The sequence below is a fragment of the Gossypium hirsutum genome, chromosome A11 (genome assembly GCF_007990345.1).
Source record: "Gossypium hirsutum isolate 1008001.06 chromosome A11, Gossypium_hirsutum_v2.1, whole genome shotgun sequence".
In the NCBI taxonomy this organism is placed as follows: Eukaryota; Viridiplantae; Streptophyta; class Magnoliopsida; order Malvales; family Malvaceae; genus Gossypium; species Gossypium hirsutum.
In genome coordinates this window covers 13,162,497-13,180,396 of record NC_053434.1, presented here as the reverse complement: position 1 = coordinate 13,180,396, position 17,900 = coordinate 13,162,497, and the positions used below count along the sequence as shown (strand labels likewise).

The 17,900-nt window shown below is 31.4% G+C and overlaps 2 protein-coding genes across 3 annotated transcripts; one reads left to right on the top strand and one right to left on the bottom strand.

Moving 5' to 3' along the window:
• Positions 1-232: 232 nt before the first annotated feature.
• On the top strand, positions 233-4,662 carry LOC107923992 (tubby-like F-box protein 3). Of its 2 annotated transcripts, none has more exons than XM_016854235.2 (6): positions 233-531; positions 670-1,444; positions 2,566-2,653; positions 2,953-3,082; positions 3,169-3,348; positions 3,464-4,662. In XM_016854235.2, the coding sequence occupies exons 2-6, from the start codon at positions 1,097-1,099 to the stop codon at positions 3,933-3,935; spliced, it is 1,218 nt and encodes a 405-aa protein (XP_016709724.2). In that variant the 5' UTR covers positions 233-531; positions 670-1,096; the 3' UTR covers positions 3,936-4,662. The 2 variants fall into 2 exon arrangements, with proteins under 2 accessions (XP_016709724.2, XP_016709723.2); XM_016854234.2 differs by having other exon boundaries at positions 233-1,444; positions 3,464-3,946; positions 4,359-4,662.
• A 330-nt stretch (positions 4,663-4,992) lies between these two features.
• LOC107923993 (putative polyketide hydroxylase) lies at positions 4,993-5,787 on the bottom strand. The gene is made up of 2 exons (XM_016854236.2): positions 5,316-5,787; positions 4,993-5,237 (listed from the first exon to the last, which is right to left on the bottom strand). Exons 1-2 carry the CDS (start codon positions 5,552-5,554, stop codon positions 5,159-5,161), a joined length of 318 nt encoding a protein of 105 aa, XP_016709725.2. The 5' UTR covers positions 5,555-5,787; the 3' UTR covers positions 4,993-5,158.
• Between the last annotated feature and the right edge of the window lie 12,113 nt (positions 5,788-17,900).

Here is a 17,900-nt window from a genome sequence, read left to right as displayed (position 1 = left end):
CATTTAAAAGTAAAAACCTCTAAAAAATCCGTTTCTCAAGGTTGGAACTTATATGCTCGTCCTTGGGAGAATAAAGCAGACCACACTATTTTAGTTGATCAATGTGTGAATTCGGCGAATATATTAACCCGTGGCTCATATTTTTGGAACCCGAATCCGAGCGCATATGGGTGAGAGTGAGACAAAAGGGGGAAGTGACAGCATAGGATAAGGAGTAGAGGGGACCCACTCTGGGGGGCAGGCATTCACACTCACAGTGAAATTCTGGTCTCGTCTCTAAGGTCCTTCACACATCACCACACAAAAAGAAACCGCACCAAACCCAACTAAAAACAACACCATAAAGCCAACAAAACCCTAACCTTTCCCCTTTCCCGCACCTGCATTCCTCTTTCACTCTGCCCAAGGCCGTCCACCTTAGATTTCATCGGTTCCACCCGTGATCCGAATACCCGGTCCTTGTTGATCCGGATGTTCTTCCTTCTGCTTTGATCTCTCTCTCTCTCTCTCTCTCTCTCTCTCTCTTTAAAGGTTTGATGAATTCACAATTGTCTCCTTTCTTATTATCTGTTAGTTTTATGGCACTTGGTTGGTTAGGATAAGAGAGAGATCTGCTGGTGTTCGTTTGAATTTTGTTGATCTTTTTCACTGCTGCCTTTCTGTTTTCAGCTATTGCTAGATTTATTGGCTGAAGGGTAAGTTTTGGTGCTCAGTGTTGTGTCCTTGTGTTATTTTCTTAGATATCGGTTATGGCAATCTGCATTGTTTTGGAGGAGAAATTGTGATTAGGGGCTGTGGAGCCACTTCTGTGTTTGGAATTGACTTTTCGATCTTATCAGGCTTCTGGTTGTGGATCGTGTTGTTTAGTGCTCATAGCTTATTTCTGTATGAATTTTGAGAGTTTTAACTGCGAAATTCGAATCATTAGTGTTTATTCGGTTATACTTTCTGTGTTTGTGAACTGGAGGATGTTAGGTTGTAAATTGTAGTGATTCGGAATTGAATGTTTTTAGGTACATTCTTTAGTTACTAGAAATTGTAGAGGTGAAGTCCGTTGTTAAGTTATCATTGGGTTTTAGAGGATTAGGAAGCATCGATGTCGATTAAGAGCATTATCCAGGACATGAAGGGAGAATTTGGGAGTATATCAAGAAGAGGGTTTGACGTGAAATTTGGGTATGGCATGAGATCGAGGTCACATAGGGTAGTTCAGGATAGCTCAGTTCCAGTTGATGTGTTCAAGCAGAGTTGTTGGGCAAACATGCCGCCTGAGCTTTTGAGGGATGTGTTGATGAGAATAGAGGCATCAGAGAGTACTTGGCCTCCACGAAAGAATGTGGTTGTTTGTGCTGGTGTATGTAGGAATTGGAGAGAGATTATGAAGGAAATTGTGAAAACCCCAGAAATTTCTTGCAAGTTGACATTCCCAATCTCATTGAAACAGGTAATAGATGTTTTCCTATTCCTTTTTATTTGATTGAATTTCTTTCATTTGGTGTTGTATTAGGTCTTAAAGTGATTCTGTTATACCCTGGCCTTGAATCTTTAATCTTCTTTTTGACAAAGACATTTCATTAGTCAACTGAAATAGCATTCAAGTCAAGATAAGGCATCAGCAACGGTGGACCATTCTCGACTCATACAAATTCACCGCATAAGGATAAAGCATGTGTGGCTAAAGAATGTGCTACATTGTTCCAATCCTTCTCAAGAAATGACCAGGATATTGAATTAAGGTTACAGGTCAAAGAGATAGTTCTAAGTCCCCTATTGTAGATAATCTAGCACCTCCCCCTTAAGGTCCATTTAAACTTGTAATCAGTTTCGACGATTACATCATAAATGGTTATATCTTGAGGAAAAACTATCCATCCGCTTTAGAATGAACTTCCAACACAAATACATTAAAAGTAGGATTTGTTTTCCTAGCCGTAGCACCTATGATATGACCATATGCATATCAGAATATAGCTCCCAAACCTGCTACCAAAGTGTTCTTTCCTGTGCAGCATCTAAATTTACTTAAAAAGCAGCAGTAGGTGATGACTTCACTTTGTGGGATGCACATTCTTGTTCTTCTTGTTTCTTTACTGGTGGGATACATTTACAAAATTTGTGGCATCCCTTGGTCCGGTTGTACTCTCTTTACCGGTTTGATGCTGCTTATAGTTGAGAAAAATGAGGGCAATATATTCTCTCTGCTGATTTGTTTGAGCTGAGATGTGTTTCGCATTCTAGGATTGTCTTCTGAGGAAGTTTAAAATATAAAACTTAAAATATGACAGGTACTGTTTTGTTATCGTGCTGCATGACAACAGGTTCTTTTTTCTTAGGTTATCAAATCATAAATTTTGAATCCTAAATTAGATATTCTCCTTAGATGAATTGCAAACTTGAGACTTGTTTCTCAGTATAATTTTATTGAAAGGTACCTGTCTAAGTTAATATAGAATATCCTATAAGTACTCTGTTTGTACTTGGAACAGCTTCCATCGCTCATTAATCATCCACGATAAGTGAAAAGTTAAGATACATGTTCACAGTCCTTGTTTTTTGTTCCTGCAGCCTGGTCCAAGGGACTCCCTCCTTCAATGTTACATAAAACGGAACCGTAGCAACCAAACATATTATCTTTACCTTGGCTTGAATCAAGGTGAGCCGCTTTAATTTATTTGTGTTTCATGTGGGGTGTCGGAGAAAGGGGCTGATGTTGTGAGCTTTACTCTTATGTATGGTCATTTGTACTGCTTGGTGCTTTTGTATTCTGACGTAGGATTTTTCTTATATTTTTTAATTGAGTTAAAAATATTAAGGATATGTTATGTAATTAGATTCATGGAAAGTTATTGCCTTTACAATAATGTGGTGGTTGGTGAGTGCCTTGTTTCTCTTTTGGTATCTTTTCTTAGTTGTATATATGAAACTGTTTTGCTTTGTGTATTGACTTGGCAGCTTCCAATGATGATGGAAAGTTCCTCCTTGCTGCAAGGAAGTGCCGCCGTCCTACCTGCACAGATTATATCATCTCATTAAATTGCAATGATGTGTCAAAAGGAAGCAGTACTTACATTGGAAAGTTGAGGTATTGTCAGCTGGTTTATCATTTTACTGATGCATCATACATTAGTCATTTCAGAAATCTAAACTTACCTTGATTTGTTTTAACAGATCCAACTTTTTGGGGACCAAATTCACAGTCTATGATGCACAACCTCCAAATGCTGGAGCAAAAGTTACTAAAAGTTGCTCCACCAGGCTAATTAATATGAAACAAGTTTCTCCTCGTGTCCCAGCTGGCAACTATCCTGTAGCCCACATCTCTTATGAGTTGAATGTCCTGGGTTCTAGGTAAGGTGTATCTTGAAAGTTGCTCTTTCTATCCCTGTCCTTGTATCAGGGGTTGGTCATTGTTTAGCTCCTTGTTTTTGTATGCTTACTGAAATTAACATATTCTGCACCATAGAGGTCCAAGGAGAATGCACTGCGTCATGGATGGCATCCCAGCATCTTCTATTGAACCTGGAGGTGTTGCTCCCACACAGACTGAATTCCTACACAGTAATCTGGATACCTTCCCATCACTGCTGTTCTTTAGATCAAAATCAACCCGTTCAGAGAGTTTCCAGTCTGGACCTTTGTCTGACCAGAAAGATGGAATGCTAGTATTGAGGAACAAGTCACCGAGGTGGCATGAACAACTCCAGTGCTGGTGTCTGAACTTCAATGGACGGGTAACAGTTGCATCAGTCAAAAACTTTCAGCTGGTTGCATCTCCTGAAAATGCAGCTGCTGGTCAGGAGCATGAGAATGTCATTCTCCAATTCGGTAAAGTGGGAAAGGATGTATTCACTGTGGATTATCAGTATCCTATCTCAGCTTTTCAGGCATTTGCTATATGCCTTAGTAGCTTCGATACTAAGATTGCTTGTGAGTGATATGCAAACAGGTATGTGTTCAACCTAACATTTGGACTTTTGACAATTTTGAATCTCAATAGAGGCAATATTTTTTGTCAATGCCCTCTTTGTTTTCTGGATTGTGACAAATAATCAAGCAAGGTTTGCCATCTTTCATTATAGCAAATTTTTACTTTGCTGTAATCTGTTCGTTAATTTGTTTGTTTACGCCATTTTTGGCCTAGAATTCTAGGTTATGTGCTTTAAGAATCTAGATATTAGATATGATACTGTACTTATGGAATCTGTGTAATTTTACCAAAAAAGAAAAAGAATCTGCCGTATAACTTGGTCAGCAGTACAATTGACTTGCCAATAAGCACTTTCAATCAGCAGATTTATCTTAATTCTGCATCTACTTGTGGATTGTAAGTGGTTAAAGCTCTTGGTTTTGAAACTCAGGTAGTGCGAGATGCAAAGTAGTTGGTTTGCAGGTATGGATTTGGCATGTTCTGCTACAAAGTTGCTTGGTACTTTAGTGCTTTTCTGTTTCCATATGAGAAGTTAGGATTTAACTTTTATTTTAGTTCTTTGCTGTACATATAACCGTTTGTATTAAGAGCGAGACATGGCCTTTATGTTGGTTGTGCGCTTTGTTAACATGATTGTCTCTTTGATTGTTGAGCGGAAAAAAAGATGAACTAAAAACTGTTGAATGTTTTCTCGAATTTGTTAAGCGAGCTCCCTTGTAGGAGACAATTGTCCATTTTAGATGTGCACTTCTCGTTTCTCAAACTGTGCCTCTCAAATGTTAATCTGAAGTTGTTGTTGGCAAATTATTGATATTTACATTTGAAGTTCTGTAAATATTTTGGCCGTGTCAAATAGAGCATTAGACTGGGTCATATGAAGGCAACAATAGATTTTGCACAACTTATCCAAAAGAACATTCTATATCTTGAGTTATGAACATCTGATTAAGGGAAAACATTTTGTGGATTTATTTGTTTATTCTTTTGAACAAAGAATTGGACTGTGTCATATGGGCATGCCAAGGTGGATGTAAAGGTTTTCTAGAAAAGAAAATGAACTTCCCTAATGGAAATCAGTCACATTTATTACTTTTGATATAAGTTTGGATGGTAATAGATGAAAATAGTAGCGGAAGCAAGAGCAACGAAAAAAAGCTTAAAACTGGATTATTAAATTTATTACCGGGCACTACAGAAAACACATGTATAGCAACAGCAGCCAGCAGATGACTAGAAAGGGGGAGGACCATAGCCAGGGCGTCGACCAAAGCAGTCTTGTAGTAGCCAACAACAGCAAAGACAGTAGAAGCTGCAATCCCAATCAAATTTAACCTCAATCAAACCGCATTTAACTATACCGGAATTGAGTAAAGATTTGATTGCTTACCAGGAAGATATCATATTGCACAAACCATCTGCAAAGCCGCCAAAGAACCCACCAGGCCAAAAACCAGGACCTCCAAATCCAGGGCCCCAGGGACCTCCAGGTCCCGGACCCCAACCAGGACCTCCGGGCCCAAATCCGCCAGGTCCTCCAGGGCCAGGACCCCAACCACCAGGTCCTCCTCCCCATCCTCCCGGTCCACCTGGTCCTCCCGGCCCTCCTCCCGGTCCACCAGGTCCCATTTTGCTAACTTGTTACTTAGCCGTCAGTGTTCACCACTTCCACCACCAGGAAGACGTTGCCGAAGAGATAATCCGAGTGGTGAAACACAGGTATGTAAGAAAGAGACTGAAGAAAAATAGGAAGGGCGGATCGTTGTTTATGTAGGCGAAAGCCTTGGAAGTAGTTATTTGCACGCATTATGTAGTTATTGTGATGAAAAGTGTTTGATCTCTGCTTACTAGTCAAAACAAGAAGCCTACTAGTCTAATTCTAATTTATGTACTTAAAGTTTAAACTACTCTTCTTTGACTCACCCTTTCAACTACCATTCAACGCCATGCACAAAATTCACACCTTTACCTCACAAACGGTAAGAACCCATCGCCCATCTATTGTTGAATCAGTACAACTTTTTATTTCTTTTATCCAAACTTGTTTTTGGATATCCAAACTTTTTACTTCTTTTATCCAACCCATGCGCAAAAATATCTATTGTTGAACCGGTGGAGCGGGTTTGTAGATCAAACCTTGGTTTTGGATATAGATACACACTTGCTTCAATCAATGGATCTACTGCTCAGAGTTTGAGACTTCTTTTTTTTTTAATTTATTTTTAATTTGGAGAATTTTTTTTAACAAATGTAAATTAGTCATCTTTTGAGCAATTTACTATCCGAAATTTTAATCTAAAGTAAACTAGTAAAATAAGTAGTAAAGATCTAGTAGGTCTATTATTGTGATATTAATTTGGTTAAATTTAAAACCAAATGATTAGTTTCTTATTATGCGTAACTTATAAATTTAATCCTTACTCTTCAATCTGATCATATTTAATCTCTATGCTTCTTCTGAATTTTAAAATTTTAATTCTGACTTTAACAATACCCACTAAATTCATTAACTAAATCATGTGGCATTCTTTTTAGTATTATATGAAAATAATAAATTCACAGAGTATTTCATGACTAGCGTTTCATTCAATATTAAAAAATAAAAATAATTAAATTAAATTACAAAAACTAAATGTGAAATTTACTGCATAATGACTAATAATAGAGTTTGATGTTATAATAAAGTAATTATATAAAAATTCTTAATTCATTTCAAACAATCCACATTCAAATACTTAGTTTAAAAAGTGAAATAATGATTTTACATTTTTATATAATTAAATTTTTTTTTCTTATAATATATTAGGTAAAAATATCGATCAAGTTTTGCTACCGTATATAAAAATACGGAGAATGAAATACATTATAGTCAAACATATCAAATGTTGGTCCATGAATGAAGATTTTTATTATTATTTTAAAAATGCAGAGGCTAAAATACATAATAGCAAATTATTTTGTACCATACTTATCCCTAAATGTTGTAACGAAGTTAGTTATTTTTGCAATAATTATCGTTGTTAATGTATGGTTTTGAGAGCGGTTATCCGGTAACATATATAATTTTGAGACCGAACTTAGCTTTTTCCATCACATTAATTAACTTTCTAACCTACCATTTGATCTACAATATGATTGCTTGACTTCACTCCATATTAGTGTTTGCTTTTTATCATATTACTCCTTTTTTTTTTTTACATCACTTTACTTCTTACCTTTTCCAATCTAACCAATTTGCTATTTTTTTTGAATAGAAAAATTAATCCGACCATTAAAATTATAATAATACTAATTTGGTAGCTCGCGTGATGCTTCATAAAAATTTTAAAAAATATATAAAAATTAGTAATAATTTTAAAATGGTTGGTATTTAAAAAAAGAAAAAGAAAAGAAAAGAAACTATCTACATCAAGAATAAGGTACTCACACAAATTACCAAGTAAATGAAGATAAAATCTTAACCGATTAGTTTTTTTTTTTTGGTAAAAAAAACAATAATTTTATTAAAGTTCATGATAGTTAGGATCGAAATGATAACAAAAAAAGGATAAAAAGAATAAATATTAAGAGTTAAATTTATTATTATGTCTAAAAAATATTTATATATTTTAATCAATGTCTATAGTATATGTAATAGTCTAATTTTGCCCTGCCCAACACAAATAAATAAACCCAAACAAAAAAAACAAAATCCAAAACAAAAATAAATAAAAGTCTGTTAACAGTCCAAGTTACAAGCTTAATAGCAAAGTCCATTTACAAAACTTAACTCAAACCCAATGTTACACAAGCCCAAGCCCATAACCTTAAATTTTTTTAGAAAACCTTAAAACCCAAAGTCCCCTTTCGCGCCGCACCCCACCACGTCGGCATGCTCACCACTCAAGGCCTGACGCACCCTCTGCCACCATTGCACCAAAATGGCAAAGCACGACTACCCAGTGTCGTTGACCTTGCCAGAACACCTGAAAAGAAAAAAGAAACGAGACAGATGACAAAAATAACAGAAACAACAAAAAAGAAAATAAAATATATATCTAATTTGCTATAAAAGCCATAAGATTGAGATATATATATTTTTTACGAAGAAGCAAAAAAAAAAATAGAAAACTACAATGGTTTTAACAGAAGGTAGTTCTTTTTCTTTCTTTTTTTTTTGAATCACACGTCTATTAAAAAAATTAATTAAGTTTTTTTACAGTTGCCGCCGTCGTCGATGTCTCCTCTAGTCTGAGAGCCTATCGAATCCTTAGGGATTCACCTAAGGCCGCATCGGAGGAAGACTAGGAACTGAAAAGTTCCATTTTTGTTGCTGAACTCTGATCGAGCTCGAGGGATTTTGACCCCAAATCCTGATTCCTGAGAAGACAGGGATAAAAACGATCCCTGTTTTGCAATCTTTGGCCACTGGAGGTGGTGGTCTCCATCGCCGATGATCGATGGCCACGGCGGGGCAATGACGGCTCCGTGGCCAAACTTAGGGACGTATGAGAGAAAAAAAAAGGAGAAAAGAAGTTTTTTTTAAAGTAATGGGTGAAATTAATTTTTTTCAGAAAATTTTAACTTAAATAGGGCACTGGTACGGCGTCGTTTTAGCTTGGTTTCAGAAACCCCAAAACGGAGTCTTTTTGAACATGATTTGCCAACCCGACCTAAACCCCATTTAGATCCGCGTGTTTTTTAAAGGGGGATAATTGCTACCCAGGTCCTGCCACTTTTAAGTGTGTCTTGATATAGTCTTGATTTAGTCTTTTTTTCTTTTTTAAAATTTTATCATTTTATTTTATTTTCATTTTATTCCATTGACCATTGACTAGGGGTGAGCAAAATTTGATTTGATTCGAAGAACTTGATAAAATTTTCAAATTTTGAATTAAATAGTTCGAGTTATTTGAGTTAATCAAGTTTTTTGGATCAACTTGAACAAAAAAATAAGTTTTTCAGTTTAACTCGAATGTGAATTACACAATTTGAGTTATCCGAAAATCCGAATAAGAAAAGGCAAAACTACGTCATTTTAATAAATGTTTACTAATTAAGTTAAAAGGTAAAATCATTATATTGTTTATGTTGTTAAATAATTTTATACTTCGTTTACTAGTTAAATAATCAGTTCATGTAAGCGTAACATTGAGTACAAATAATAGGATTCGTTAACTCGACTCGACTTGACTCGAAATTTTTTGACTCGATTCGATTCGATTCGAAAAATTCAAATTGAGTTCGGTTACTAAAATAGGATTTGTCAACTCGACTAACTCGAAATTTTTTGACTCGATTCGACTCGCCTCGATCGAATACTCACCCCTACCATTGACCATTTTTGCAAATGGACACCTAGAATAGCGTTGTTTTGATGCAATCTAAGGACCCGACCGAAGTACCATTAGGATCTGTATGTTTCTTTAAAAGGGATCTAATTTCTGTTTTAGTCCTTCTATTTTTAGGCTTTCTTGCAATTTCGCCTTATATTGTTTTATTTTTGTCCCTTTTATTTTATTTTTTTAGTATTTAGTCCTTTTGTAACACCCCTTAACCCCAAACCGTAGCCGAAACAGGATTACGAAGCATTACCGAACCTATCAGACAATTTACATAAAATACCTATGTTCAACCAATCTAAACACATTTAAATATGCTCAAAACTTGCTAAATTTACACATTTTATATATTGTCCAATACTCAATTCTAATTACTTATCAAATATTATCAAATAAATCAAATTCATACTAAATTAGTCAAGTCCTATTATATACCATTACCAAAATCTAAATCTACTTATTTCACTTTTACATTCACCATTCAAAATGACACACATAAGACACCCTTATACTCAGTAGTATTTCTATAATCCGAACACTTAATGAAATAAAAATATAACAAACACTTAAAATCATATAACAATGATAACTATTCAATTATTTAATTAATAGATATATTTATTGTAACTTATTTCATTTTTTTCACTTACTAACCTCTATAGCTTTCCACGATTTATTCACAAGTCATTAAACAATTATAATATTCACTCTTATCCAATCCAGAGCTACATAATTCATTTGTCTCAATCATACTTTAGTTTACTGTTTAATATCAATAAACTGTATTCAACTATTCACTTTTCAATCAGTGTTTTGTACATATCCATTTCAATAACAGTCATTACCATTCATATCAAATCAACTTGCTATCCCAGATAGCTTTCACTATATAATACGATTCGTGTGTTTCAGTCCACATTTCAATTCTTCATTCAGTATCAATTTGATCACTGTTATATTTAATAACCCTTATTAACATGACCTAGACTCAGACGGATACACGGATCCAACCAAACACACCAGAATGGCACCCAGTGCCTCATCGGATAGTTCAAAGTAATATAGTGACACCCAGTGTCTCATCGGCCTAGCCGAAGTAAAATGGTACCCAGTACCTCATCAAATCTATCCGAAGAAATATAGTGACACCCAGTGTCTCATCGACTCGAGGTCGAAGTATCCCTGCACTCTTCCAATCCTATGGCATGCCAACTATATCCGACCTAGCTCGATACTATTAATAGGGTTTCCAATTCACTTTCCAGTTTCCAATCATTATACACTTCAACAATCACATTTATTCCCAATTCAATATAACTCAATTCACTTTTCAATAACAAATATTCAATTTCACAATAGTCACTTATTCATATTAATTTCATCACATACTAAATCAATTCATTTCAATTATAAAAAAAAAACCACAATACAAATAATTCACATATTAATTATTTATCATAACATTTACCCAAAATTCAATTAGCATAATTGCACAATATCACATTCACACATATATATATTTATAATATATATAATTCAATTCAATATTAATTCAATAAATTCATAACATACCAAATCAACCCTCTTCCATTATCAAACACAATAATTCTGACTTCAACATTCACTGAAGGCATTGAATAAAATATAACAATTAATAACTAGGTTCGGATTATAGAAATACAAACCGTAATTTCTGAGCTAGCTCTCCTCGACTTTGCCTTTTTCCTTGCTTAGCTGAGATTTCCGAAACAAGGCTAGCTACGGAAATTAATTAAATATTATCAATACACTACCATTCAATTTTAATTTCTATTCAAATTTTGCTTAAATTCCAACTTATTCCCTAAACCGAGACTAACTTTTATTCTTCATATTTAACTCAATATTTTCATTTAATTTTCACTTTAGACTTATTTTAACTCTCTAATTTCACCATCGGACCATAATTTCGAAATTCTTTCAATTTAGTCCCTACCATTCAAAACTTATGAATTACTTTACAATTCAATCCTTATTTCACTTCTAACTTGAATTTCTATCAATTTAAACCTTAATTCATCATTTTATTCATCATGAACAGTATCTAGAAATCTAAAAATTTTCAAAATATCCTCTTAATTTCATCAAAACCTTATTCCAAAGCTTTCAAAACATCAAAATTAAGTAAAAATGACTAAATTGACTTACCAATTAAACTTTCAAACCTTGAAATCTGAATTTTCCCTTTTCTCCGTTTCTTTCTTTTCTTTCCTTCCTTTCTCTGTTTCGTTTCATGCTATTCTGTTTTTCTATTCTTTTTCTTCCTTTTATTTGCTTTATATATATATAATAACTTATTAAATATCTATTTAATAATCAATATATTTATTATAATTATAATATTACTTATATTTACACATGTAACATATCATCATCATATATTTGTCATGTTTTAATTTATTTATTACATAAAAATATTATAATATAATTATTTAATTAATAAATATCTTTTATAATTAATAAATATCTATTAATAATTAAATACATATATTACAAAAATATGTATTTTTATTTATACACTTGTATCAAATCATATCCACACATTTATCTTTATTTAATTTATTCATCATATAATATCAATTTAATAATAATAAATACATTAATATTTACTTAAATAATAAGCAAATACATACATGTATCACAAATGTATGTATAATATTTATTACATTTGTACCAAATCATTTTTATACACTTGTCTTTCTTTTATTTATTTTATTTATTTCATATAAAAATCGATTTAAATAGAAAGCAATTAAATAAAATATACTACAATTGTACAAATATATGTATTACACTTGTATATTTTATTTACTATACATTTGTCTTTATTTAATTTATTTCATAATATAATATCAATTTAATAATAACAATAACATTAATATTTACTTAAATAATAAGTAAACACATACATATATTACAAATGTATGTATAATATTTATTACACACGTATTTTATTTTTATCACACACTTGTCACAATTTAATTTATTTATCATATAAATATCTTATAATATAATTATAATAAATTAATTTAATATCATATATTACTAATAAATATATATATTTTATAATTAAAATCTAAGTAAAAATTTTAGATTTTTACTTTATATGCCGCCTCACTTATGCTAAATGGCATAATTTTCATTTGGGTCCTTTTTATTTTCTTTCAATCTATAATTAAACTTTCACACTTTATTCAATTTAATCCTTTTATCCAATTATCCTTAATTAAGCTAAATTCACTTAATTAAACTCTAATTAACCACTCAATTAACTTTGTAAATATTTTTTATAAATATTTACTGATCCATTTTTCAGCAATGGAGACCCAAAAATACACTTTTCCGATAACCGTAAAATTTGGGTCATTACACCTTTGACCTAGCGTTGACTTGCCAAGGGAATGGCATGTACTGGTGTTTGGAATAATTACCCATTTGGTCCTTGTACATTTCTACGTTGTTTCAATTGGATCCTTTTTTTTCTACGATTTATGCCTTTAAATTTTTTTATATTCAATTCAGTCCTTATACTCTCGACCCTTTGGAATGACGTGTGCTAGGTCTAGGATTATTTGCTCCCGAAGTCCCTAAAATTTTATACTTTATTTTAATTTAATCCTTTACATTATGTTTTCTTATAATTTAGGTATTAAATATTGTCATATTATCAATTTAGTCCTCTACTTCCCTTTTCTTCATTTATTTTACAATTCTTGCTTTAAGTTTTGTTTAAATTTTAACTTAAAAACTCATTTATTTAATTTTGCCTTCTTATTTACTATATCTTTTATTTTAATGCTTAAAATTCATGTTATTTATGTTTTTTTATGTACATTTTATGTTATCCTTGTATTTATCATTTTTATTTTTGTTATTCATATTAGTACTATGATAGTAATCACGACATGATTATCGTTATTACTACTATAAAATTGATGTTTTATTATTATTATAGGTGCATTGTTATTATCCACTATCATAGTATTTATTTATTTCATCTTTTTTTATTTTTCTTCATTTATTTATTTATTTATTCATTTGCTTATCATTTCAATGTCATCATTTCATTTTTATCCACTACTATTTTACTTCATTTTGTTAATCACCACGTCATGTATCGTATTAGAATATATTTATCCATTTTATTACTAGGCCTAAACAAATTAGAAAGTATATTGTTTTAAAATTTTCATTCGTTCTACCCAATGTATAGGAAACATTTGAAACCAAGGCAATGTTCATTATTTTTGGGATTCGAAGAGTTGTGTAATACCCCCTAACCCTAAACCGTCGCCGGAACAGGATTACGGAGTATTATCGGACCTTTAAGACAAATTACGAACATCATACAAATAAATAGCATACATATTATAAAATATTAATAGTGTCCCTTTAATGGACCCTCGAGGCCCAAAATACGTGTTAAAAGTGTGTCGGGACCAATTTGAGTGCTCGAAAACTTTTTCTTGAAATTCCAAAATTCTTCCTAAGTACAAGGCTCACATGCTCATGTAATGGGGTCGTATGAACTCAATATAACCCCTTTATAACAACCTAACCAACCCTACAAATTTAAACCGCAATCAATCTGAAACCAATATCACAACCAAAACAATTTATTTACAAATACACCTAAATTATATAAAAAAAATTTAATCTCTAAAACTTACTAAATAATCATTCATATGTATCTATCAAAGTAAACTTAAAAAACTTCATTCAAATTCAATCCAAATTTAGTACCAAATGTGCTATATTAATGACTTATCGTTCCTCATAACCAATTTCAAAACATTATATATATTAAGATACACAACCAAAACTACATTGACCTATATACTTAACCTAGGTACATGCCACCTTTACCAAAAGAAATATATATCACCAAGTTTCTGAGGTCGGGATCGGTTCTGGATGTTGGATTGGATCGTTTGACTTCTACTAACCTGCACACGGAAAACAACTATACGCTAAGTATATTATACTCAGTGGTACTACTATAATTTAAATTATTTAAGTAAAATAACAAATAAACATATCAAATTATATAACAATTAATTCATAAATAAACTAATTTATTCTTAACTTTCATTTCTCAACAATAGCAACTCAATTTGGCTATTCATCAATTTAATATCATATAACATCTCATTTGAACATCAATCTCTTCATGAATCTTTGATTCATTCTTTTCATTCTCATTTCTCAATTTCAATTCACTTTCCATTTCATGAACAAAGTCGATCATTTTCATTCAATTTATTTTGCTATTTCATTTATTTGCCCCTATTGACAGGACTCAGACTTTGGCAAATACAAGGATCTAACCAAACATACCAGAATGGCACCCAGTGCCTTATCGAATAGTTCGAAACAATAGTTGACACCCAGTGTCTCATCAGCCAAGCCGAAGTAAGTTGGTACCCAGTACCTCATTGAATCTATTCGAAGTAATATAGTGACACCCAGTGTCTCATCGACTTGAGATCGAAGTATCCCTAAACACCTCCAATCCTATGACATGCGAACTATATCCGACTTAGCCCAACTAGTTAATAGGGTATTTATATCACTTTCCAATATCTAATCAATACACATTTAAGATAATTTCACTTCGATTCAATTTAATTCGATTCACTTTTCCAATCAATATACAATTCATATATTCACACATATTCATAATTTCATTCACTTTTATTCAATGCAATATTCATACACACCTCAATTTCACTTACCAAGTACTTTAATCAAAATTTAACAATTGATAATAAATAAATTCAAATTATAGTAATACAAACCAGAATTTTCCCGAGTTACTCCTCGTTTGCTTTCTCTTTCCCCTTCTTGGCCGATGTCTCCGGCACTACGTTAACTACGAAAATTAAAATAATTTACAATTATTAATACAACACTAATTTATAACTAATACTTGAATTTCCTACTCAACTTTTACAATAATTCCAATTTATTCCTAACTAAATTCATTTATATTCCTATCACAATTCATGTTTTATTTCCATTCAATTTCCTACTAAACTTAAACTTAACCAACTAATTTTCATCATAAATTCTTAATTTCAAAATTCTTGCAATTTAGTCCCTATAGCACAAAACTTATAACTTATTTTACAATTTAATCCTTTAACCAATACTAACTAAATATTCTATCAAATAAATCCCTAATTCATCAATTTTCCTATCATGAACTATATCTAAAAATCTAAATTTAAACATAAATCCAATGATACTTTGTTCTGAGATTCCAAAAACATCAAAATTATAAGAAAAGTGACTAAATTGACTTACCAATTTAAACTTGATTCTTAAAACCCTAGTTTTTCCTTTTTCTTTTCTTTTCTTCTTTCTTTATCCTTATTTCGTTTGCTTCTCTGTTTCTTTGTTCTTTCTTTTCCATTTTATGTGTTTTATTTATTATTTAATTAATATTGTAATACCCCGAAAATTTCTATAGTAAATATTATCATTGATATAGAAAAATAAGGAAATAGGTGACAAAAAGGGAAGTTTTGAGTTATGACAACGTTGGGAAGTAAATTATGATATCTTGATTCAGGAAAGGACTAAACTGAAAAAGTGTGAAATTTTTTTTGCCTAAGAGTAAATACTCAAAATTGAGGGGTTAAAGTGTAAATATGAAAAATTTAAAGGGCCAATAGTAAATATTTTAAGGGTGGAATGATCTAGAAACTAAGGAAAATGGATGAATTAGGACCAAATTAAATAGGTGAAGAATTATAAGGGACTAAATTACAATTTTATAAAATTAAATGATGACTCAAGGATGGAATTTTAAAAGATAATAAAGGGCAAAATGGTCATTTGGAAGAGAGAGAAATCTAGAAAGTAATGATGATGTTGATGATATTTTATAATTATTTAATTAAAATAAATATTATTTTAATATTTTAATGAGATTTTTTATTATTTTATTATTTTATTATTAATTTATTTAATATATAAGAAAGGAAAGATGAAGAATTTCTATCATCTTTCCATCCATGCAATTCATGTTAGAAGAAAATAGAAGAAAGAAAGTTTTCTTTTCTTTACATAGAAGAAAATAGAAGAAAGAAAGTTTTCTTTTCTTTACAATTTGGTCCTTCCACCAAAAATTCACCATTTTCACTTAGAAATCAAAAGAATTTTCATAACTATCAAGAGAGAAAGATGACAAGGAGACTATGAGGACCTATAATATCAAGTTAGATTCAAGAAATAGAAGCTATAGGAGAGAGAAAATCAAGTTAAAGATTGAAATCAATGAGACAAGGTAAGAACATCAAGATTTCAATATATTTTTAAGTTTGATACTATTGAAAAAGCATGGAAATGATGTTAGTGTAGAGTTTTCTTATATAATGTTTTATATTCTTGATATGTTAATGAAGAGAAAGTAATGAGAAATAGTGTAGAGAAAGAAAATAAGGGAGTTATAAACATGGTAAATAAATATCTTGCACTAAAACAGTTTTGGATAGCAGCAATAGGCTAACTTTGAAAAATCATCATAAATTTTGGAAATTGAATTAGAGGATGAAAAAAATATGGAATTAAATCTTATTGAGTCTAGTTTCTTATAGAAGAAATGATGTAAGCAATGGATTGTGAATAATGAGATATAATAAATTTTGTGAGACAACGTCAGAATGATTTCGGGTTCCCCTGTTCTGACTTTGGAAAATCATAAAAAATTGCAGAAAAATAATTAATGGCTTAAAGTTATATGTTTAAAATCCTTCATGAGTATGTTTTCAAGATAAATAAGCGCTAACATCATTCGAATCTCGTATGAGTAGATAATTAATTCTTAGTGAAGAAGGGTCAGAACTGTCAGACAGCAGGACAGGGGTAACTTTAAAGAATAAATTGTACTTATTGGCTAAATCAAAATTGCTGAAAATTTTATGGTAAGAATATATGTGAGTCTAGTTTTAGGGAAAATTAGCAGATCTTAATTTCGAGTTCTGTATCTTAAGATAAAAATAATTTAGTGACTATGACAGGGATGGACAACTTTGAATATACATATAAGTAAATAGTGAAATTATAGATAATGTTACTTATAAGCATGTTATATACATTAAGGATGTGAAATGGAGAGGAGGAGGAGGAAAATATATATGAATATTCAGCTAGTATGGTTAATTTGCATGTTTTAGGCTCAATGACTAAATTGAATAAAAGTAAAACTTTAGGGGGTAATTTTGTAAAAATGTCAAAAATGGCCAAATTGAAGGGAATGAATTGTTTTATTATCTAAATTAATAAATTTAATGGAATTATTAATTTAAGATTGGGTGAAAATCGGGAAAATGGTAAATTACCAAAATGCCCTTAAATCTTGGTATTTCTGCAATTTAGTCAGGTAGGTTCGTATAACTTGAATGAGCATGTAAATATGTCAATTTAAATATTTTATTGTATTTTATATGATGTTTGAATTGAATATATGAAATTTATGGATGTTGAAATGAAAGAAATAACATATGTTCTGAAACTACTTGAAAGGGATGAAAATTTATTTGAATATTGGGTTCTGGATGGATATAGGTGATTTCCTAAATGAAAGAATTTCTGCATGTGTTGCAGAAGTA

What these genes read in the sequence shown, in the direction of transcription:
- LOC107923993 (XM_016854236.2), bottom strand. Translation starts at nt 5,554, where the DNA reads ATGGGACCTGGTGGACCGGGAGGAGGGCCGGGAGGACCAGGTGGACCG. An exon ending in TGCAATATGATATCTTCCTG is followed by an intron (nt 5,238 to 5,315) that starts GTAAGCAATCAA and finishes TTGGGATTGCAG; the next exon opens with CTTCTACTGTCTTTGCTGTT.
- LOC107923992 (XM_016854235.2), top strand. Translation starts at nt 1,097, where the DNA reads ATGTCGATTAAGAGCATTATCCAGGACATGAAGGGAGAATTTGGGAGT. An exon ending in TTACCTTGGCTTGAATCAAG is followed by an intron (nt 2,654 to 2,952) that starts GTGAGCCGCTTT and finishes TTGACTTGGCAG; the next exon opens with CTTCCAATGATGATGGAAAG. An exon ending in ACTTACATTGGAAAGTTGAG is followed by an intron (nt 3,083 to 3,168) that starts GTATTGTCAGCT and finishes TTGTTTTAACAG; the next exon opens with ATCCAACTTTTTGGGGACCA.